This window comes from Actinia tenebrosa, unplaced genomic scaffold (genome assembly GCF_029948245.1).
Source record: "Actinia tenebrosa isolate PJP-AT-01 unplaced genomic scaffold, QUT_ActTen_1.0 PGA_scaffold0__85_contigs__length_37466705, whole genome shotgun sequence".
In the NCBI taxonomy this organism is placed as follows: Eukaryota; Metazoa; Cnidaria; class Anthozoa; order Actiniaria; family Actiniidae; genus Actinia; species Actinia tenebrosa.
In genome coordinates this window covers 17,102,485-17,125,177 of record NW_028292569.1, presented here as the reverse complement: position 1 = coordinate 17,125,177, position 22,693 = coordinate 17,102,485, and the positions used below count along the sequence as shown (strand labels likewise).

The window sequence follows — 22,693 nt, the reverse complement described above, 5'->3', positions numbered from 1 at the left end:
CCTTTTGCCCATCATGTGCAAATTTGCTCCTACCTAATTTTTACCATGTTCCACCAAGCAAATGTTATGGAATTTTCAGTATGTTGTTTATATAGCTACTCTTAACACTAGAACAGTGAAAAACACTTTGTTGCAATTAGTTTGATCTTCCCCTATAAAATCTCATAGATTGACTGGACAATATGGGCGATTCTTAGGACAAGGTAACGATGATATTTTAGGTCTTTGGTATATTTAAGTTCTTCTTTGATAATATAATGCACGTCTAATTTGAAATTATGGAACAATTTATGGACCCAGCTTTGATGTCTACCTTGCTTATTTTATTACTTACAACCACCCAAATTGATACGACCAAACAAATTGATATTCAATATTTTTTTCTGCAAGTCTTGGAAATAAGAAGATTTCAAAATAATGATGAGGACGAAAACTACGATAAGAAATGCGCGAGTACTGATATCCATTACCATCATCATCATTATGTTATCATTATTATTATTATCATTCTATTCTTGACTTTTCAATTAAGTTCATACAATCTGATCGGGTTTAAATTATAAACCTTAGGTATTCTATTTTCCCTAAAAGACTGAACAAATAAATAAGATAAAATGACAATTAAAAAAAGATAATTAAATTAAATTAAAAAAAACTGCAACGGTAAAGCTTTACGTAAAATATGGGCAGTACTTAATAAACGATTTTTTGCATCATGCTGATATCTATCCTTATCCTTATCCTTACCAATAAGACAAGTATAAAGAATGAAAGTTAAGCATTGAAATAAAAGTAAAGAATGCATTCCATATTTTGTGCCAATTATATTTTATGCTGCTTCGACAAGGTAAACCTTATACTTACTTACAATGATTTTTGAAGACTCTATAAGATCGTAAAGGGTCTTAAAATATTATATTATATTTATTTATTCATTCATTCATTCATTCATTCATTCATCCATTCATTCATTCATCCATTCATCCATCCATTCAATTAGTGCATTTTTTGTCTCATTGTTACGCAAAATTTCACACGAGATTTTCGTGGGGTGCCGAGCTTAGCAATTTAATAAGCCACGTTCGGTATTTTAAAATTCAGTATTGATTGCGAGGCTTTAGTGGTATTTTACTTTATGTAATACACAAACAAGTGGATCACCAAATACATATCTTGGTAGGAGTTAAATAATGTACCATATACGACGTTCTTACCTTTCGGCAATAACGAAAACAATTGGACGTAATACTAAGAGATAGGTAGCTAAGAACTAGTGTGAGCTGCGTCGGTGTTTCTAATGAAACAATAATGATAAAAGGGTAAATTATACACCGTGAAAAGATGAAAAAACTTTCCAACGTTTCGGACGCTAGTCCTTCGTCGAAAGTAACTAGTCAGCTCACTACTCAACAACCTTATAAGCAAATAAAAAGCACTATGTTTTCTGAACGTTTTGAGGCTGCAATTTTGAACACATTATTCCTGGAGGGCCTCGGTATTACTAGACTTATAATATCGCGAAGGTGGCCCATTCTGGTCAGCCAGCAGTAAACCATAATAACCACGTTACTTAGAAAATTGTGATTACATGTTTAATTTAGTTGCCGTATGGGTGAAGAAGTAAAACTTCCTATAGTTTCTACAACGTCGCGGGTTGCACGACACCAAAACACTTTTAACACATGCATTTGAAATAGAATAAGAAAAAATATTTAAAAAAGTGAAATTACCCATAGCTGTCCTTTCTTACCAAACCCTTACATAAATATTTTAATTTTCCAAACAAACGATTTTAATGAGTTGAAAACAAACAAAAAAAAGTTTGAAGGTAACAAATATAGGTAAAGACTCTACGCCCATGGACGTTCTAAAAGTTCGTTCACTGACTTAGAACGTCTCAAAGTCGTAGAAAGAAAAAACGATGTATCGCGCGAAACTGCTATTCTCCAAACAATTTGGAAAAGTCTACAACTTTTTAAATCCACAAAAAGGCAACGGCTAGTATACCATTGCACAACGTGCAGTGCAAATAAGAAATTAATGGCGTCTAGTTTATATCTATACCATATATCTGTGAACAAAACTTTGCAAAAAATTGAACAAATTAGTAAATTCAGTAAACCGTGGACCTACAAAACTTAGTCACTAATTTGCACACTTTTGTTAATTAACTTTGTTCGTCCCCCCTCCTCCTCACAGATATATAGTATACACTCAATTCACCATAATATATATATATATATACTTGCAAAAAGGTTGTAGTATACATTTATAAATATATCTTATGAGATGCAAGATACCAAATGAGATGAAGAATGTAAAACGTAACTTATTTGGTCTTATTTATCTTCTATATCGGAGACATAAGTATTAATTGTACTAATTGTAGTCAAGTTAAGAGAGTATTTTCCACAAAATGTAGTGCTTAAGCAATCATATTTAAGCATGTTTTATGTTCTGCATCTCATTTGATATTTTGCATCTAATTAGATATATTTAGAAATGTATACTACAACGTTTTTGCAATCAAGTGTATATATATATTAATATATATATATATATCATTTAACTATAATATAACTATTTTGTGCAAATAACATCAATGCATGGTTTAGGAAGCCGTGTACTATTTTTTAAATATATTGATAAGTGATTAAAATCTAAAGTCATTAAACTCATCGTCACTTGCGTAGCAAAGAGCAGTCATCTGCCTCAGTCGTCTCCTTCTGGAGGGCCTTGGTGGAGGACCCCTACACCAATGACTTGTTATAGGGATATCTTGGAAAAGTGGCTTGCGCATCGTTTCCTCTGCAATTCTTGCTACTTCCATCCAGTCAACTCCATCACATAAATTGTTGTATGGGTTTGCAGGATCGATAACTCGTGGCAGCTTACTGAAATGAAATAAAACGGACTCAATCATTTTCGATCCATATTCCAAAAAAATAACTAGATATATCGCAGAGGTAATGCAATATAATTCATTTTACTAGTGTTCTTGAATTTAATATAGTTTTTAAACTATTTCATGATCAGGCAACCCAGCACCATTAAATACTTGGTTATAAAATAGTATAACTAACTTAATAGTCCCCTTCACGGTTCCCTGCGCCATCTTGAAAGGTAGCCGGGCCTTTGCATCGAAGCGAGACGAACGGTGACCTTGCAATGATAGAGACATGTGAATAATTGTCCAAGGTGTTAAAAAGGTTTCTATCATTGCAAGCTCACCGTTCGTCTCGCTTCTATGCAAAGGCACAGCTACCTTTCAAGATGGCGCAGGGAAGGGGACTATTGTACTCTATATGTTGCAAATAAAGTCGATTTTGTTCTTGTGGATGTTGTTGTTGTTAGATTTACTTACTGATCACTCATTTCTTGATTTTCCTGGTAGTAGCGATGCCAAACTGCGTTGAGATTTTGGTAATTATTCAATTCCTCCATTACAGCCTTGAATGCTATGGCCATGTTAATAGTTGTTGGTTTGTCAACCTTTTCCCAGGCATGGATAGTGATAAGTTCGAGTAGGTAGGAACTGGGTGCATGGGCAATATTGCCTTGTTTTACGAACCTTTTACACCAGTATTTAACAAGGCGAATAAGATCTTTAATACGTGCTGGCAGTTCTTTTACAAAATCTCTTTGAAGCTCTGTGAGAGCTGCTGAGTAGTATCGCCGAGTGTTCGCGTTTTTTAATCTCATTTCTCTGTAGATTTCATTCAAATCTTTTTGAAAATAAAGAAAATGGAAAACATGGTAATTAGAAAAAAATTGACATTCAGTTATCTAAAAAACTGAAACAATCGAAAGTACAAAAACGTAAAACTGCAAAATTGTAATTACCAGATTCTGGTATGTTAAAAGTTGGAAGGAGGTCAACTTCAACAACCCCACTTGGCGACGATATCTTTGTCATAGTGAACTGTACGCTAAACGGTGTCATGCGTTCAAATGTTATCTTCCAGCCATGTTGATGAGCCGACCGTGCTGGTAAAGTGTCCAAGCAACTCTTAAGGTCACCTTTGACTTCATCAATGTCATGTATGAGATCCTCGACGTTTTTCATTTCATTTAGCACCAAAACACAATCAAGGTCTGATGTGCCTTTCAAAGCGGTTCCTTTTCCTAAAGATCCACCCTAAATGAAAAGGCAGACAAAATCTTTGAAGCAAATGTAAACAAGTAATTGGGATGGAGAAAGGGTTAATGCTTCTTTATTCTGAATAGAAAGTATTTGTCTATGTAATTACGTTGGGAATGTAGGTCCACCTATCAACTTCCAAAATCGTAGCGAGCGAGAGATCTTCTGGATCCTAGCTGAATACTGTCTACTAAGCTTGGTACCAACAAAAGCTAGAAAAAATACTGTACTGCTAGATTTAGCTATTCTTATTCTTAGATTGCATGGTACGTCATATCCTTCATTTTGGCTGACGATAATAAAGATTGCATGAAAAAAACGACAATTTTTATTGTAAGCAAGCAAACTTGAAAGTCACGAATTCAAACCACTGGCCGGTGAGCTGCAAAAACGAAAACATAGTCGCCGTGTCTTTTGTTATTTCACTCCCTTGGGAGAGATTGAAAACGAGCAATAAAACCGTTAAAGTAAAATTGAGCAATAGCCTTTCAAATTTCTGCAAGAACTCAAACCCTGCTTTTTTTGTCTTTATTCTTTAAAATAAAGCTACTTACCTTAATCATTCTATTTGCCGAATAGTCACAATTGTGCTGTATATGATGGCATAAATCGTTGGTGGCGTTTGATATCAGGTCGCGAAACTCCTTGTTCGTTTGAAGTTCTGCACTGATTAATTTGTTCAAGAAATGCGATTTCCTTTTAGGAGCTATTTTAGCGTTCCTAAAATCAAAACCTTAAAAGAGAGAAAAAAGGAAAATAATAAAAGCTAGATATAACAGCTACTGAACTGCCAGTGTGGTTGATTCATTATTATTTCTTGATTAATTTCTTATGAGAGATCTAACGCTACGAATATAATTGATGTAACGGTGAAATTTATGTTGCTTAATTAAACAAGTAAAATTATCGTGTAGATGACGCTTATGCTCAACAAATAGTTGAGTGTAAGCTTATATTATACACTCAACTGCAAAATAATTGGGCTAAAGAGAAAGTATATAAGCTGAGATCGAAATGGAACATGGGAAGTACGTTAATTAGATACATACATACGTTCAGCCGGTATAACCTCCTTGAAATAATTTCGAGGAAATTATACCAGCTCAACGTAAGCTAACAACTCGTGGAATCATTATAAATTGTCCAGACCGGAAAGCATGGAGCCAGGCAGTTTTTAAACACGTTTCATATAGACTTTGTACAATCTCTAATGAATAGGCATGAAGTTATTGTCATTTCCTAGAATACTCAGCTGCTTTGAACCAAACATTGATTTCGCATTTTAGTGTATGCTCAGCATATATAGAACCCGTCAGTAGTATATAGACAACAGCTTCTGTGCTTTCGTGATAATTCACGTACATTTACGTTATCATAATATAAATACACATACTCTGATAAAATAATTTAAAGGGACTTACCGTGTGGGTCGTAGATGTTTTTAAATCTGTAATTCCACGGCATGTTGGATAGAAGAAGTCTTCACTAGAAAGCGAATTAAGCAACTGCTTCTTTGAAAGAGGTTTTAAATATTATTTACTCATACTGAACGCGAAATTCCCTTGTATTTTTCATTGGTAGACATTTGGCTCCCTCAACCGAGCCTATTATGACGAAGAAAATTAATCTTTAAATCAACGTATTCATTATGATTATTTTACATTGCTTCGGTAAAATCCCTGCGGGAAACCCCCTAATAAATGTCACGTCACATGTCACGGTGATAGCGCCTGAGCTATCTATTGAATGTGTTTTAACCATAACATATTTCAAATTTTAAAAATCTTCAGATTTCTTTGTGTAATATCGATCGCTAATAAATCGACTTCAATCTTATTTCATTAAGCTGAATTCTTAAACTCGAACAGGTTGTTTGGCCACCTGTTTTCAAAGTAACATTCCGTTGGAAAACATCCGGGGGTGTTTTCCCGACGTATGGTGTACGCAAAGGCAACGTTAAAGTTATTACTGACATCAATTAGCAAATTTAAAATTATATACATTTATCATATTATATAGGAATATGAATAGTTCCATTTCTCCAGTTTCGAATTCTCTCTGCTCAGACTTAGTCTCGGTTGAGAGTGCACCCATATTTGGTCGAGATGCCATAGGCTCACAAATGTTGAGGATGTTTCGAACCAAATATGAAAATCATATCGGTTATATGAGTGACCGAATTCAAAACTTCTTTTATCCACCAATCCTATTGATGCCTCCATCATCTCAACATATAAAAATCGTTCTAACTTAGCTTCTTACTACTTTCTTAGTTTGTCCTGACCAGCAGGTTCGATTGAGCTAAGATGCATTTTCGTTTACTGTGCGGACACTCGAACCATAACTTCAAGGTTTTTAACATTTTTCGAATTATTTAATCAGAAGCCAGCTTTTTACCGAGGTTGCAACATTCTTCCAGAGTCTCGTGTATATATACCTGTGTATTTTTACTAAGTATCTATATATGCTAAAAAAATACTATTTTGTTCAAAGGAAGGCAATGCTTTAATTGAGAAAACAAAATTGCAATCTGAAACATCTTTTGAACATGAACAACAATAGGCTCGGGACATGCACTAGATCATGTTAATCCAAAACACATACCAAGGCATATTTAAATGTGTTTTTCAACTTATGATACAGTAACTTGCAGAACTGCTTTCTTCATAAACTTCCTCTTCATCTTCATCTCTAGTATCCAAAACAGAGCTCCTGTAATTCCGTAGCAGCGGCTTCCTTAAAGTTTCTCTGGCTACTCTTTCTACCCTTTTCCAGTCTCTCACAACTTCATACACGTTGGCGTAAGGGTTAGCAGGATCCATTATACAGGGCCTGAAAGGAGACAAAGAGGAATGGGGCGTTTACATGATGACGTCATTTTACTACCACTACTAACATTTTCGCGAATTTTACCGATTTGCTGCGCTCCTGAATTGATGAATTTGTAAAGAACGTATGGTTTCTTCAGTTAAAAAGGTATCTTTACCACAAATGTAATTTTCACGCTTTCTGATTCGTCGAGAGCAGTTATAAATAAGGACATACGAAGAAATTACGTCAACAAATTACTAATCACTCGCAAATTTCCGATGGTTTATCGTTGTATGTCCTCTTTTTTTTTACCACGATATGACTTCAATAGCTTGTCAAAATGTTTTATGTACCCACTCTTTTGACTAACCATTGACGTCATATCGTGGTAAATGAGAGGACACATCGCGCAAAACTATCATTAGACTATTATTAGATTTAAAGCAATGTCAGCAAAGCTTCCAAATATTAAGAATAAAATTTTGAAGAATAACTATCTTTTTTACTCATTTGATGATCTAGGATAACCTGTGGACAGCTTTCAGGGATGGAGGAAGGGAAAGAGTTAAGAGTTGGAAGGAAAAGAAAGAAAAATGGTACTTTATCCCATTACCACTTTCCTTTAATCCTTCGCCGAGTCAAGTCCCTGCACTGAGGGTCCTGAAAAGACACTTCATTGGGGAGAATTGATAGGATTATCTTACTTTTCATATTGAATCCTAGATGCACTGTAGTACTGATCCCACTTGACATTTAGCTGCCTGTAATTATACAGTGCTTCCATTACATCTTTGAACAACAGGGCTGTACAAAAAGAAGGTTGGCTTCCTGCATTCTCCTAAACACTGATCGTCAGAAGTTCTAACAGGTATGAATTAGGCACCCGCGGCTGTCCATCATATTCCAATGGTAGATACGTCTTGCACCAGTGCTTCACCAGGCGAATAAGGTTTTTGAGCTTAGCTGGCCTCTGCTTTATAAAGTCACGCTGTAACTCTGCTAGTGCTGCAGAGCATAAGGCTTCTGTATACCGGTCGTATAGTGCCATGGAATTATAAAGCTGGTCGCGAGAATCTTCTGCGATAAAAAAAAGCACAACTTTTAGCCGCTTGATATACTAGGAAGACAACGTGCAAATAAACTCTTCCCGATTTAACTTGAGTGACCATAAGATAATTGTTTCAAGTTGGTGTTTCCTGATATGATACTCATTAATTATTATCTTCTTCCTTTGACTGCAATTAATCATATTTACTTTGGACTATTTACTAGCTACATTGGAATCGTAAAATACAGTGAGTAAATGTATAAAAGGATCAAGTCAGTCCAACTTCGACTTGAATAAATTGCTATATTTAGCAATTACATTTTCTTCTTCAGGTAGAATATTTAAATTTAAGGAATATAAACAAGCTGCTGGGATCACTGTAGGGCACGAGAGAAGCAAAACATAGGAACACGAGGCGTAGCCATGTCACTAAAAACCAAAACATTAAATTTAACTTTAATTCAAACTTGTTTGTATTCTTATATATTTGACCGAGTAAGTAAGTAAGTAAGTAAGTAAGTAAGTAAGTAAGTAAGTAAGTAAGTAAGTGAGTGAGTGAGTGAGTGAGTGAGTGAGTGAGTGAGTGAGTGAGTGAGTGAGTGAGTGAGTGAGTGAGTGAGTGAGTGAGTGAGTGAGTGAGGGAGGGAGGGAGGGAGGGAGGGAGGGAGGGAGGGAGGGAGGGAGGGAGGGAGGGAGGGAGGGAGGGAGGGAGGAAGCATTTAATGCCGGAGCAACGACACCAACCGACAAGAACATCATTTTCTTTGTTTTTTTTAGAGCTCTATTAACTTACTTCGATAGACGTCTGCATCAAATGTTGGCAAAATGTCAACTTCTACACTTTCACTCCATCGGTAATGTTTCATCTTTATTGTCACCATGAAATCGTTAACCCTGGTGATCATGATTCTCCAGCCTTGATCTATTAAGGGGTCTGTGCTAAGAAGCCTTCTGAGCTGGTTTAAAATCTCACTAATTTTCTCATTTAAATCACGAGCATCTCTGACACCATTCATGACAAGGATGCAGTCTAAATCTGACCTGCCTTTTAATGCAGTTCCTTTACCCATCGATCCTCCCTGTGTAGGTAAAAAAACATGATTTGTTTGATCATGTAACAGCATCCATTTCTGAGAGCAAGAAATGTCATTTATTGCTTTTTTCATTCAGAAAAATGGAAGCTAATAGGAGACACGTTGGGTGTACGTTAGTCGACTTGATGTCTTTATTGTATGTCATTGTTTTGGTTCAAGAGAAGATAAACTAAGAGAATGAACCCCCACGCCCGATCATGAGTACTCTTCGATGCTATTTTTAGAACCATTCATTTGATCGTTTGTGCGCTGCGCGCTCTATGCTGTTTGCTCATATTTTCTCATGATGATGATTGTGCTGCTGCTGACGATGATGATTGTCATAATAATCATGACTGTCATGATGACGAAAATGATGGTGCTGATGACGATAATTATGGCAAAGTGACAAAACCTATTGGTAAAATTGGTAGTAATATCACAATACTAATTTTCATAAACACAGTTTCTATCGCAATGTTTGATAAATGAAAATATATTTACCTTTAAAAGCCTTTTTACAGTTGGCGGTCGCATATATTGGTGAAGGTAGCGACATAGTTTGTCCAAAGCATTGTAAAATAAGCTATGAAATTCTTCATCTGGTTGAAGCTGCTCAGCAATAAATTTGTCAAGATATGCAGGTCGTAGTTCTCTAAAGTCATCTTTAGGAAAAAAAAGTTGTTTATTATGATAATCACTATGATGATGATAATAATGTTGATAATGATAACAGGCTAAGACGAAGATGATACAGTAATGAAACCGTTACTATTACATCGATTGTAATTCATATGCATCTGTAAATTAAAAAGAATATGCTGCTTACATTGCATTACGATCATGACCATGATAATAACTATGATAATGTTGATGGTCATGATGATAATGACGATGATGGTCATGATGTTGAAGATGATGATGAAGATAATGCTGATGTGATGGCCATGATGACGATGACGATGCTGCTGATGATGTGATGGTCATGATGACGATGATGGTGCTGATGATAATGATGATGGTGGTGGCCATGATGTTGATGATGATGATAACAGGCCAAGACGATGATGATACAATCATTAAAATGAAACCATTAGATGTATTAGAATATGATGCTGTTTGATGGATAATAACGATTATAATGATGATGATGATGATACATTGGCACTCACACCTTATCTATATCTAAAATCTGTTCAACGTAACGCATTTATCTACCTTAATTATATATTACCAAATAAATTAGGATTTTTTTTACAATATAAATATTATAGTACAATACTAACTTATCATGTATTTTTATTCACAAGTCAGGTATCAAGTTTCATCAGGTTTTTTCCTTCTACACTAAGAAATTAATTAGTATGATTAAACGGAGTGTTTTTTCTTACCGTACGGAGAAGATTTGTAAGCCAAAGCCTCCAATGAAACCTCAGCTTGATAAGAATCTATTTAAATTAAAATCAATTAAAACGCATTAAGGGAAAACTTGTTGCGAAAAGTAGAACGTAGATCAATTTTCTGCAACAAATTTGCGATTTGTTGCTCGTTTTTCATCACTCCTCCAACTTGTCACGCAACATTTTATGTGCAGAAGCGGCCGCCATCTTAAATTATGTGGCTTGTAGCCAATCAGCGTGCAGAATATCACCGTGATAGTCCCAACTTGCAACAAAAGACTTTGTTGCGTGACAAGTTGGATAGATAGGATGTAAAACGAGCAACATTGTTTTCGAACTTGCACCGCAACAATGTTGCGCGACAAGTTGGACGTTTAAGTGTCTCGTATTTCAGCGCCTTTAGTGATAAAAGCCAAAACACCATACTGAGAAATTATAAAAGCATTGTTTATCTTCAAAAAGTTATGGACGTAGAAGTAGACTATTTTTCTATTATTTTTCTAAATAATGAGCACACATCATATGAAACAAAATTTTAGTAAAGATACACTGTTTTGACCTCTTTTTATTCAATCGTCTTCAATAAAAGACGAAGTCAGTGAAACCGATCTACATTGCGTGACCATATAAACGTTTGTTCTTGAACACGTGTAGAGTTTTGTGAATTCCAAGAAAAACCTAAAGAAATTCCAAGAAACTTCAGAGGAGTAATTAATATTTAAATATTGGATTTTTAACGATTTATAGCAACTTATAGCGATTTTTGCTCTACAACTAAAAAAGAACAATTTCTTTGCATTTTTTAAAATCATATTTCGAAGGTTCCGTGTTGATATGCCCGAAAATAAAAATATATAAGGCAAGCCTACCGAAAAAGATACCGCAATTTTCACGTTGAAAGGCATCTTTGGTGGTGTATTTTCACAGCTTTATTGTGAATGAAATCAGAAATATCTCATTTAGTACTCAAGTCCTGAAAATCCTTACTTACCTTCTACTGAATCTTCAGTTGATTGGCCCGGAAGACAAAACACAAGATAGAAATTTATAATAAATTAACTACTAAAAGTTCAATTACTATAAGCTTACGTACATCTGAGTTCAACCCCTCCCGTAAGTCTACTCTTGCTCAAACATCTACGCTTTTTCATTATATGAATATTCAGTGATAACTTTAAGCTTAAAAGGAAACCATATGAGCCATGTAAAAGCAGTTCTATTTTATACATTTAAACCATTTTCAGCTATATTCGACCCAACAAATAGAGAAAGCTATGGAACAAAAGGATTAAATAAAAATGCATGAACGGCTCATCAAAATTAATTAAATTAACCTAAGTACTTGAATCTTACAAGAAAGAAATAATCCATGAATGACCATGGAATACTAGGACTTCTTTTACCTACCTGATCCCATTTTTTAGGGGAAAAATACGCTTCAAAGACGATCTTCAAAACTGCCAGCAATGGCTTCTTTACTTGGTTCATCACAGTGGCTTTACCACAGGGTGCCCACTATATGCTTTCGATCATTGTAAGGTTTCTGTGGGAATCCTGTGTTCTGTGTTTAGTTAGCCTCCTTATAGTCCAGTCAATCTGTGGTTCAAGATCGAACTAATTGCAACAGAATTTATTTTACCCACAATTGACAGTTTGAGGTAACCTTAGTAGCATATTGAAAGTTCCAGAAAATTCCATTGGTGAGACTTCTAGAAATTCTAACTTAAAGATTTTAAACAAAATACCACAGGGTACCCGAGTCTGGAAAAGTTGCAATATGCAATATGAATTAAAATTACCGCAATATACAAGTTGTTTGGGGTTATAAACTGTTGTTCTAGTGTTTTGCAAACAATATGTTGAAAACCCACGAAAATTTAACGTTAAGGTGACTGCCTACTTTTGGAAATTGATTTAAGCTTTTTTTAAAACTTCGATTTTCCGAATTGAAATTTAATGCTGATTCCAAATCTGGAAAGAAAAATAGGGTGTCCCGAGCTCGTTTTTGAGATAATCAGCATTTAATGGAAGCCTACGCACCAGCTTTTGGAGTAAAAATTGCGCCACTAAAAGTGATTAGAAAAAAATTAAGATGAATAAGATAATAGTTATTTGCAGACTATATGATTGCATGAATGAAGGCTAGTCAATCATTCTACAATAATACATGGATATTTTCGACAAAAAGACAGAGATATACATTGATTTGTCATATTTTGTAGTTTCGGTGCTCTTAAAAAATCTCATAAAGTCGAACAAAAATCCCTACAAAAATCTATTTTTTCACGTGTTCCTGATTTAAACTTTTCCTAAAATGTTGATATAACCTAGATTTTTAGGAGTTTTTTCGAATGAGCTATCAAAAAATATAGAGTCCCGTGCAAAATTTGAGGGTTTTGCCCTGTTGAAGCTCAAAACGCGTATGGTTCTTCAATAAAATCTTGTAGATTTTTCAGCGGTTTTTGAGCGCGCGCTCATCGTGGGCTCAATTCGAACGTTCAAAAGTAGGCAGCCACCTTAAAACGGCTTTTCTTAGAAATTCCCGCCACAGGGTACCCGAGCCAGATATTCATTTTTCCTCTAGTTTTTATTGTTTATTTTTCTTTCCTTCTATATGCAAAGTGGAACAAAAAGTGTTTGACTGAATTTGAGAGTATTTGTTTTCAAAGTTTTGCACTCTTAAGACTTTGAATGGAAGGGTAAGCTCCAGAAAGGCCTATGGCAACATTTTACTAACACTTCCTACTTTATTGAATAAATGCCATAGTGATAGCAATCATCGTTTTACATCACGATGGTAAATGATCATAACCTCTTTGACCTGTTCCTTGTCTGTCTGTAGTTTTCCCAACTACACAAAAAAGAATGCTGTACAAGGTACAATACTTGTAATGGGGATTACTATCTGGCTGGTTGCCTTCCCGCTACACTCTATTACCATCCTCCTCACTGTCTGTAAGTTCTGGCTGTGGTGAGTTGACGCAGCTGACACCTTTGCATGCTCCACAAGCAGCCAAGCAGTCCAAGCCAATTTTTAGGCACAAACATCAGCGTACTGTAGCGTATGATTTCCAGCAGTGACAATGCATGGGCAGCAGGCAGGTTGGTGCGTTTCCACCCTTCATGATCATCTCCCATCCCCATTCTTGTGGAGGTAGATTAGTTCCTTTCCAATGCTGCACCTGATGATATACACTTAGGCTGTGAAAGCACGCAGCAGCATAAGTTGGTGGAAGGCTTTCTGGCTGGACACAAATATTGCCAGTAGCAACCTTCAGACAATAACGGGAGTATAGCAAAGAGTCATGGGATTAGAGAGGTGGTAACACAACAAAGAAGCGCATGCGCAAATACATACGTGTGCATACGAATAGTCCCAATGTAGACTTTGTATTCTTGATGTTCCACACCCTGCGTTTCTTTGATCTTTGCTTAGGCTCGGGGATAAAGAAAAGATCACTCACATTCATCTGTCCATGGTAAATCAGTAGCACAAGCAGGTCAGTATCGTTACAAACAAGAACAGTGGTATGAGTCCGTGCTACTTGTACGGCGGTCTGGACAATGAGGAGCTCAGCGTCACCAGGAGCTTGAAGAACAGTGCAATTGGCAAACCTCAGCTTCTATGCGAGGATAATAATAAATCTGTGCCTGTTTTCTTGTTCGTCCTCAGGGAAATGAGCATACCAGAGTCGATTACCACGGGTGGCGCACTGGTAGGAGCTCGCTGTTGGTGTGCACACCCCTTGGTTGATGGACCTTGATAGCCATCGAAAACAATCGTGGCATTTCCTTACCGCCCTTGTATGTAATGAACCCACATTGCACAAACAGCATCATTCGTCACCCCATGCGGCCATATGACGCGATGAATAAGTGCGCCTGCATCCACAATATAGTGCAGATCTCCTACAGGGCATAGCGTCTGTTTGCTTTCCGTTTGAGCCCATATGGCATCAACTAACACAGAGTTATTGGCTTACCTTGGAAGAAGAGAGCTGTCAAACAAGGCGCTGGGATAGCTTGACATCTAGTACTTGAACAGGCTCTTAGAATCCTGGTATTGGCCACTGGTGGCCAGAATGTTTAACCTCTGGAAGAGAAGTTGCGGGTCTATTGGTACATATCCCTTGCTGAGTGGGACAGCTGTTGTGGAGGCAAGAGTTAGTGCTTGATGCTTCTTCTGGAAAGAAAACTTGTCAACTTTCTTTCCACGCATAACCTGGATGATCTTCTCTCCTGCCTCTTTAGCTTTGTCACAGTTGACATTCTCTTCGACCACTACTCCAGTCGCTATGTTTCATATCAGGCATTTCTTGCTTGGCCGAGAGGTCCAGTAAAATTCGCTTTTTTTACATTTCCAAGCATAAAACACTATTTTCTAACTTTTTCAAATGAAAAAAGACCCTGAAGCCTACAAAAACTATTTAAAAAAACAGGATTTTGCTGTTTTTGGGATACCTGTGGTACACAAAACACCTTTTAGCCTCTAAAATAACAAATATTTGCGACAAACACCACGTTTTCTTGTTTTCTTGTGATGACGTCACTTAAACAAAGCCAACTAGGTATGCCAAAAACCTAAAATAGCATATATACAGTTGATTATCGCTTTTGCATGGCGTGGGTACCCTGTGGTAAAACCAATAAATTTTCAAACCTAATTTTTACCATGTTCCACCAAGCGAATTTTATGGAATTTTCAGTATGTTGTTTATATAGCTACTCTTAACACTAGAACAGTGAAAAACATTTTGTTGCAATTAGTTTGATCTTCCCCTATAAAATCTCATAGATTGACTGGACTATTAGTGGCCGTCCTGAAAATCCCTTTTTAGGACCGTCCCAAATGACGCCTGCAAAGCATTTCTTCAGCTGCATATACTTTGCAAAAATAGCTAAACCCTTATAAAATTAAAGCAAGGGACAGTTATTCGTAAAGGTGAGTTACTCATTGATTATTATGATTTAGCTATTAAAAGAATGTAAGCAAACATACTTTGACAACCAACGTTTTCATGAAACGTTTCTGATTAGTAGAGTGCATTAATTTAGTTTGTATTTTGTTTGGCATTTAATCCTTGAGTTTCATGATAGTCATGGTGAGCTAAGTTCGCTTTGAAGTTCGAACACAGCAAGTCACGCAAGTCTTCATTGAGTTGTGGATCCTCGACCTTGATATAGACACCATATACAAACGTCTTGAGCTGCATATGTCATGGAAAGCTCATTTTGTTATTTAGTCCACAGTCATGCCTCGGTTCCATCAGTATCCTTATACCATTGAAGAATATACTATAACATAACATGGTAAAAACTTGAGCTTTGATTGGCTAAAAAACCTAGTCAATTCTCTCACACACAACGAACACAAAGCGTGATTACAATTGGTGTTGAAAGTAAAAAAAATGATGATCTACAGCAGCGAATTAAATACTTTTGATCGACAAACTTCTTTACTCAGCCTCATTGATGGATCTTAAACCCGACATTGATTTGCAATGGAGTGCATTTCATAGTTACAGACATCTTGAGCTGCTCAAGTCATGGCAAAAAAGTTCACAGTAAGTTTCAAAAATTTCAAAATTCTGTACTCTCTAAAGAATGGAATAAAATAAAAATAAACAAATAAGCAACAACAAAATAAATAAAATACAGCAATTTGGCGATCTGCTATTGTCAGTATCCAAAACAGATCTACTGTAATCCCGTAGCAGCGGCTTCTTTAACGTTTCTCTGGCTACTCTTTTCACTCTTTTCCAGTCTCCTACAACGTCATACACGTTGTTGTATGGGTTAGCAGGATCCATTATACAGGGCCTGAAAGGAAAGCAATAGGAATCGTTTTTGCTTTTCATTTTATCTTGTTAATCATAAAATATTTAAAATATAACGCAAAGTTATTCAAAAAAAATTTCACAAAAGCAATATAAAGCGGCTGCTTATATCTCTGTAATGTGACACTATCATCACTATGAAAACTGTAAATCACTCGAAAAGCAAGAGAAACAATCAGTTACGTCTTATGAGCTTGCTTCTCTCGTGCTCTAAAGCTCCCAACGTGTTTATATCACAGTACAGAGACATGATACTTTTACGCTCGGTGATCTCGCTAAAACATAAAGTTATATTTTTTGGCGAGATAACGAGCGTAAAAAAATCGAGTCTGCAAAGTAGGCTAGCGTGTTATATATTCCTTAATTTAAAAAAAAATTTTTAACAGAATGCTAGCACTACTTCCCTCCAATATATTGAGTAATCTAAACTAAACCTTTTGGAATTCCTTAATCCGAGTGTAATGTTAATCATGCTTTTCTCTAACTTAATATCTAGAATTGAAGTGGAGTTTTCAGTGCGCATGCGATTCTATCCCGAATTTCTTACCTTCTTTTGTTTAATTAAGAACAAAAGAAGGTTTAAACAAAAAGTGAGAAATTCGGAATAAAATCGCATGCGCGCTGAAAACGATTCTTAAACTACGATCTGGTTTATTGGTGCAATGTTTTACCATAAATACAGACCATGCACGTCATTCCCAAGAGCATCATTTCTTTGTAGAATGGTTGCGCATAAGGCCCCGTCCACACGTATCCGGAAATTTTTGTATCCGTATCCGGAAATTTTCGAAAACGGTCTCTAGAGTGGAAATTTTCGAATACGCTCCGAATACAGACACGTGTGGACGGTCGTATCCGCAAATTTTCGAATACGCTGACATAAACACGATTTTGCGCATGCTCAATATGAAAAACTATCCGTCAAAGGACTAGGCACTAGCGTGCATCTGGGACATCAAGAAATTTGCGGATACGTGTGAACAGTGAAAACGATTCGTAGCGATTCGAGTACGCTGCGTGTGGACGCGAACATTTTCAAAAAAAAATTTGCGGATACAAAAACTTCCGAATACGTGTGGACGGGGCCTAAAGCTACAGACACGCGGTGAGACTTGCGCGCATATAACACTCTTGCGTACTATATCGCTAGTCTGTCACAGCAATGCATTCTGGGACTGTTAACTCATTAACTGTGCAGACACACTATATATGGGACCAAATGAAGAAAGTCAACCAATCACGGCATAGATTGAAAACAAAGGAATCAAACTTAAGTCAAACTTGAACCAATCAGGAGCAAGCAACGAATCTTAGATATTTGAGAAATAACTTAGACCCATGTTATCAACAACCTTTGGAATGAGTAACTGTGATTGGCTCAGGTTAATATGATACTGATTTTGTTCTCTCCTGATTGGCTAAAGTCTTTTTTATCTTTTTTATCTTAAATTTTGTTCAAGTGGGGCCCAATTGGTGTGCCCGCACAGTAAAAAACACCGAGCATAAGAACCACAAACCATGGAGTATTTTGCCATTTTATTCAGTGTTAATCGTGTTATTCAGTCCCATAAGAGAGCCTATATAAAGGAATCTTGAATTCTGTTTGGTCTAGCTCAGATACATTAGATTAGACTGAATCTGAATGTAATGTATTTTAAATTTGATTAAATAAAATAAAATAAAGAATAATACATTGCTGTGAATGAGTACCGATATAGTCTATGTTGCTTGCAATCGATTTTGGGAGCCATGTCACACGACGCAAGTTATTGCACGAAATGTTGCAGAAGTGGGCAGAAAACGATCATACGTTAGCAAAATTGCCTGCGATATAGAACACACATGGATATGTATACGAATCAGAGAAAGAAATCAATCCTATTCATTAGGGAATCACAAGTTGTCGACTGTAATAGAAAAAACATTGCACCAAGACGAATAATAATAATAGCCTGTATGCCAAGTTTTTCATCGCAAGAAAAGGGTTAACAATTGAGGGAAAGGGTAAGGAATTGGAAGCGAAAAAAAGAAAATGGTCCTTTATCCCATTACTACTTTCCTTTTATTCTTCTTAGGTCCTGTACGACCCTCCATTGGGGAGACACGTATTCTTGTGATGAAAAAATTGGCTTGGTTGGGACATAACATTGTTGTCTTACTTTCCTCCAGATAGATTCCCAGATAGCGAGTAGTACGTATTCCACTTGACATTTAGCTGCCTGTGATTATACAATGCTTCCATTACATCTTTGAACAATAGGGCTGTAGGAAACGAATGTTGGCTTCCTGCATTCTCCCAAACACTGATCGTCAGAAGTTCTAACAGGTATGAATTAGGCACCCGCGGCTGTCCATATTCCCATGGTAGATACATCTTGCACCAGTGCTTCACCAGACGGATAAGACTTTTGAGTTTAGTTGGCTTAGTCTTTATAAAATCACGCTGTAACGTTGCTAGTGCTGCAGAGCAGAATTGTTGTGTGTCATAGTCGTATAATGCCATGGAACGATAAAGCTTGCGGAGAGAATTTCCTGTCAGCGCAAAATAAGCACAACTCTTAGCCGTTTGATACAGATGCATACCATGAGATGGCAGAGATATAAATGAACTCTTTAACGCGGATTAACATTAGTGACAATAAAACAAGTATTTCTGTCGATAAACACATTTTACTTACTATATTGCTACTGATTGGGAGAGAAGCTCCAGCCAATCCCTGATTTCATGTAATTAACTAAATATGATTCAAAAAATCTATCATCTGTTGGTTTTACTGCAGATAATACATTTATCATGTCAAGTTTACTCCAAGGGTCACAATGAAGATTGAAATACGTTTGCTAATTTTTCGAAAGCAGAATTAAATATTTATTCTTAGTTTACAAAATGTATAATAAAACAATTATTGCATTGAATTCGCTTTTCGCATGAGACGGTAATGATTATCAAGACCCCGTAGGCTCTATTTTCTCTGGGGACGTCTCTGCGAAAAAGCCGAATCTTCACATAACTCCCATTCTCGCATGAAATTTCTACCTCTTGGGATTGGATTGCATCATCGCAATTAGAGTTTAGTTATGAATTCAGAAATCTGACTATAAATCTCTCTCAGTCTCCATCACAGCAATTTACTCCTTAACTCTCGAAGCCCCACCCACCTCCCCGCAGCGATGACGACAACTATAATTTGCGGAGCGCTCGCTCCTTCCGCCTCGGGCTGATCCTCCCCATATCTTTACTATACCTGAGGCTTTGTAGTTGAGAGCCCCCAGGGAAAATACATTACTATAAACTTACCGTTGTTCACGGCTGCATCAAATGTTGGCAAAATGTCAACTTCTACAGCTTTATTCCGGTTTAAATGTCGCATCTCAATCTGCACCATGAATCTGTTGTCCCTAATGATCCTGATTCCCCAACCACGTTTTTTTAACGGATTTTTGTTAAGAAAATCACAGAGCTGAGCTAAAATTCCACCAATTTTCTCCTTTAAATCACGAGCATCTCTGACACCATTCATGACAAGGATGCAGTCTAAATCTGACCTGCTTTTTAATGCAGTCTAAATCTGACCTGCTTTTTAATGCAGTTCCTTTACCCATCGATCCTCCCTGTGTAGGTAAAAAAACATGATTTGTTTGAACATGTGACAGCATCCATTTTTGAAAGCAAGAAATGTCATTTATTGCTTTTTTCATTGGGAAAAATGGAAGGTAAAAGGATCATTCAGGGGAAGGTTGTGGGGGGTTCGGCATATTTTGCAGGGGAGTGCTACTTGAATGCAGAACCCCCTGGATTGGCCCCTGAAGTGGGTGACACTGTTTTGGGTCGATTGTTTTATATAAATTGTCCATGGGAAATCTATTTGTGTATCCAACAAAGCAAAATGACAAACCTATTGTAATAATGGAAGAAATATCATAATATTAAGGTCTAATGTTTATAAAACAGGGTCTTTTACAAAGTTTGGTGCACAAGGATTGAATGATATTTTTTGCCTACCTTTATAAGCCTCTTCACAGTTTGCGGTTGCATACTTTTTTGAAGGTAATGATAAAGGTTTTCCAAAGCAGTGGAAGCTAAATTATGAAATTCTTCATTGGGTTGAAGTTGTTCAGCAATAAATTTGTCAAGATATTCAGGTCGTAGCTTTCTAAAATCATCTTTAACATGAATAAAAATGTTCATGTTGCATGATGATCACATGCAATGATCATTAAAGCCTGGTTTTCACTATGGCAAAGCATAAGTGCAAGCACAAGCACAAGCACAAGGATCAAAAATTTAAAATAAAACAGCCTTATTTTACCTTGAAAACTTTCTAATGCAAGCATAAGCACAAGCATAAGCACAAGCACAAGGATCAAAAATTTTCTTTTTTGTTATGCTTGCGCTTGTCCTTGCACTTATGCTGCGCCAGTGAAAATGAAACACAGTGCAAGAGCAACAGTGGCGGATGATTATTACATGTCATGTGACCAATCTTAACAATCACCACAGTACAGAAGGGGCATGGCACTAGTTGCGTTGGTGCTTATTTCATGACTTGTTTTCACTGAAATAAGGTATCTTAAATTGCACCGCAGTGAAAACCAGGCTTAAGATGATGAGAATGATGATGATACAAACATTAAACCGAAAATTATCCACCAAGTAGGCTAAATCATTATATGCAGTGGAAGTCATCTGTAAAAAGCATGTAATGATGATGATCATATTATCATGAATAAGAACCAGATACTTATCCACCAAATCATTTCTTGCTATATGTATATATTTGAGGGAGGGTTGAGCTGTGTATCAAGTTTTGCTTTTTTCATGAGTAGTCTTTAAGAACTGATTTTTCTTACCATATGGAGAAGATACATCTATGTATGACAAAGCTTCATCTAGAAAAGAATAATGGAAAATATAAGGAGTTGTCACTCATGGGTAATTATACTTCAATTCCTGGATGTTTCAGTATGCCTTTCTCAGGAATGATAGAATTACAGGCTAATATGTTAATTAGTGCATACAGGTATACATTGTATACAGGTATACATCAGGGCCTAGTTGTACAAAGGGTGGATAGTGCTATCCGATGAATAAATCTTACCCAGTGGATAAATTTATTGGATAACAGCATCAACTTATCCACTGGATAAGAATTCATTCATCAGATAGCACTATCCACCCTTCGCACAACTGGACCCAGAGAAAAAATATATTTATTGATAGAATAGTCCCCTTGCATCCCTTTTGAATGCAGCTCAATCTGGGGAACAAATCAATAGGTTCCAATTCTCAGGAGATTGGAATTCTTTTGTTTTGTCCTCCAGATCGAGCTGCTTTGACGTCACATGCAATCTTGAATTCTATTGTTTCAATTAAGACATTATGCCAAGGGGGCAACTATTGGAAAAATTATAGACCGTACAGCTGTCACGGTATATTTTTATATAGAGTTATATATAGAGTTGCATGACTAATGAGGGAGTCATTCAAATCAAAATCTTTGGATTCTTGATCATGCATGGTGTTTCGACTTGCTGGGAGAAAAAAAAGTCTAGATAGATTTCTGTATATTATTTTCACTTCATGATAATGAATACAGTTTTCACGCTGTCCTAAAAGTCTTTATAGACATTCTCTTTGAGCTTCGGGTAATTGGCTTATAAATCAGAAAACAAAAAACTAATATAAATTTACTAAATAAAGTTAAGCTTTCTGTTACTGATCAAAAATCCCTAATACCCAATTCAAAAACTTTGTTTAAAAGCTTGAAAGGAAGCCCTGTTAATTTCTCTTCGACACACTGATATCATGAATATCCAGGCATTTTATACTCAAATCCTTGCAAAAAGATTAAGGAAACTTTCTGCTGTTAGCGAGAGGATTGAATGATTCTCATCCATGCATGCCTTTGCTTAAAATCAATTAAAATAGCCCTACGTACTTCAATTTGGCAAGAAAAATTAGTTCATGGAAAGATTATGTAATACTTGGACTCTTTTACCTACCTGAACCCATTTTTATGAAGAAAAAATGTACTTTTTCGATCTTGAAAGCTTGATTCCAGTGAGCAATCATCATAATAACTATTGACAGCGGTTTCTCCACAGGGTGCCCACTATATGCTTTCTTGGAATTATCAAAAAGGTTTGTGAGGGAATCCTGTGTTAGAAGTAGGACGTGTGGTACCATGAATGATCCATGGTGGTACTTATGCAACTCTAATTTTGACTTTTTGAAAAAAAGAAGCAAAAAACACATCCAAATCAATTGGCTTCTCAAAAGCTAAATTTACTACGAGGAATTACCATAACGATTTATAACATACTGTAACTAAGATATAACGCGCGTTCGTGCAACTCTTACGCTACCATCGTGCTCTCCCAAC

General features: G+C 36.4%; 2 protein-coding genes across 2 annotated transcripts; both read right to left on the bottom strand.

Annotated features, from left to right (window-relative positions):
* Nucleotides 1-1,566: 1,566 nt before the first annotated feature.
* On the bottom strand, nt 1,567-5,790 carry LOC148913615 (2'-5'-oligoadenylate synthase 1A-like). The gene is made up of 5 exons (XM_089033750.1): nt 5,563-5,790; nt 4,696-4,874; nt 3,844-4,138; nt 3,365-3,725; nt 1,567-2,894 (listed from the first exon to the last, which is right to left on the bottom strand). The coding sequence occupies exons 1-5, from the start codon at nt 5,603-5,605 to the stop codon at nt 2,654-2,656; spliced, it is 1,119 nt and encodes a 372-aa protein (XP_088889876.1). The 5' UTR covers nt 5,606-5,790; the 3' UTR covers nt 1,567-2,653.
* An 832-nt stretch (nt 5,791-6,622) lies between these two features.
* On the bottom strand, nt 6,623-22,411 carry LOC116287464 (2'-5'-oligoadenylate synthase 1). Its single transcript, XM_089033747.1, is given in 6 exon segments — nt 6,623-6,973; nt 7,657-8,029; nt 8,794-9,079; nt 20,314-20,474; nt 21,162-21,200; nt 22,314-22,411. Coding segments are annotated over 6 exon segments (1,074 nt in total). The 5' UTR covers nt 22,324-22,411; the 3' UTR covers nt 6,623-6,768.
* Between the last annotated feature and the right edge of the window lie 282 nt (nt 22,412-22,693).

What these genes read in the sequence shown, in the direction of transcription:
- LOC148913615 (XM_089033750.1), bottom strand. Translation starts at nt 5,605, where the DNA reads ATGCCGTGGAATTACAGATTTAAAAACATCTACGACCCACACG. An exon ending in AAACATCTACGACCCACACG is followed by an intron (nt 4,875 to 5,562) that starts GTAAGTCCCTTT and finishes CTCTCTTTTAAG; the next exon opens with GTTTTGATTTTAGGAACGCT. An exon ending in TTTTAACATACCAGAATCTG is followed by an intron (nt 3,726 to 3,843) that starts GTAATTACAATT and finishes ATTTTCAAAAAG; the next exon opens with ATTTGAATGAAATCTACAGA.